The 1,390-nt window shown below is 37.6% G+C and overlaps 1 protein-coding gene across 1 annotated transcript; it reads right to left on the bottom strand.

Moving 5' to 3' along the window:
- Positions 1-378: 378 nt before the first annotated feature.
- LOC124841156 (uncharacterized) lies at positions 379-1,146 on the bottom strand. Its single transcript, XM_047317371.2, has one exon. The coding sequence runs from the start codon at positions 1,084-1,086 to the stop codon at positions 643-645; it is 444 nt and encodes a 147-aa protein (XP_047173327.1). The 5' UTR covers positions 1,087-1,146; the 3' UTR covers positions 379-642.
- Between the last annotated feature and the right edge of the window lie 244 nt (positions 1,147-1,390).

The following is a 1,390-nucleotide window of genomic DNA, read 5'->3' as shown; positions in this document are numbered from 1 at the left end:
GAAGATCCCAAAAAGATGTGGTAAACAGCTTGTTACTACTCAGTTCTTTAGCCAAATGACAAAGTTTAACATCTATGTACACACTAAATGAAGTTGTTTGAATTCAAGATTTCATTGAGAAATAGGTTGAACTTGAGTATGGCTATGCAACTACACATTTGTAAAATCTGAAAACAAACAAGATTCATCTTCATGCATAAGAAGACCATTTAAATCTGGAAGGAAAACAGCAATTTAATCTGCAGGAAAACCCCAGAAGAAAATATTTTTCCTCTAAATTAGCCCAGAAAATGAATCAGAGAAGCAATATAGCCACTCTAAATTAATTAAGCTGCTTGAATCATGAGCCTTGTATTGTTAGTTGCATATACAGATAGATACACTCAAATCAAACCATGGATTTGGCCTTTGGCCTTATAAACAACAGTGAATATGTTTTCTGCTTACAGTTTTGGCTGAATGTTCTTCAGCATCTCAATCGGTACAATTCTGATATAATAAAGTTTCTATTTTTCCAAAGCAGCAATGTAGAAATAACAAGAAAGAATAAAAGGGGTATGAAATATATTTAATGACAGGTTTAACCTGAAGTGAATAATACATATATAATGAAGAAAAGGGGTATGGGAAATTGGAGATATATTAAGAAGGATGAACCTTTCCAGAAGAGAGACCTTTCCAAGCTGATTTCATGGAAGCAGTGGCTGAATTGAGAGCAGCCTCAATATACTTCTTGGAAGCAACAGAGGCACCTTTTTCCATCAAGTTTCCCATTTTTCTGGCTCTTTCAGCAGTTTGAACAAGGTTTTCCATTTCATCTTTTGCCATCCTCTCAAGCTCTTCTTCAAACCGTCTGAACTCATCCATGGCAGTCTCCATGACCGAGTCAAGGTACTCTTCAGCTTCTTGCATGCCAGCTTCTGCTTCCTCCACCTCTCTGTCTTGCTCCAGTTCAGCAGCTGCCCATGCCTTGTAGGATTCAATCTCGAACAGCTTCATCAGATCTTCAATTGTGGAAGGGTCAAAGTTCTTGTCTTGAAGGGCCTGCTCTGAGAGGAAGGTGAATTGGGAAAGTAAAGCTTCCATGGATGGATAGAGGAAGCAGATCTAACTGTGTCAGTGTGTTTAGAGCAAGAAAAAAGTGGGTGGAGCAATATCTTACAAAATCATGGCTATCTTCTATATGGATCGGGTCAGAAATTTTCACATGGATCGGGTCGGTCAGGTGCTTATCCTATATTTGAATTTGTCACATGGATACCCGTAAATAGGAAAAACATAACTGAGGTAAGAGGCCCATTAAAAACAGATTAACTAGATTTTTAGCTAAATTTAGTAATTAAAAAAAACTAGGTTTGCTTGAGTACGCCTTTTTAGTTGGTAGTATCCG

This window comes from Vigna umbellata, chromosome 5 (assembly GCF_029865625.1).
Source record: "Vigna umbellata cultivar VRB3 chromosome 5, Vumbellata_1.0, whole genome shotgun sequence".
Taxonomy (NCBI): domain Eukaryota; kingdom Viridiplantae; phylum Streptophyta; class Magnoliopsida; order Fabales; family Fabaceae; genus Vigna; species Vigna umbellata.
This window is presented reverse-complemented; position numbering and strand designations above follow the sequence as displayed.

Bases quoted from the DNA above. Each gene is read 5' to 3' on its own strand.
- LOC124841156 (XM_047317371.2), bottom strand. From the start codon at position 1,086: ATGGAAGCTTTACTTTCCCAATTCACCTTCCTCTCAGAGCAGGCCCTT.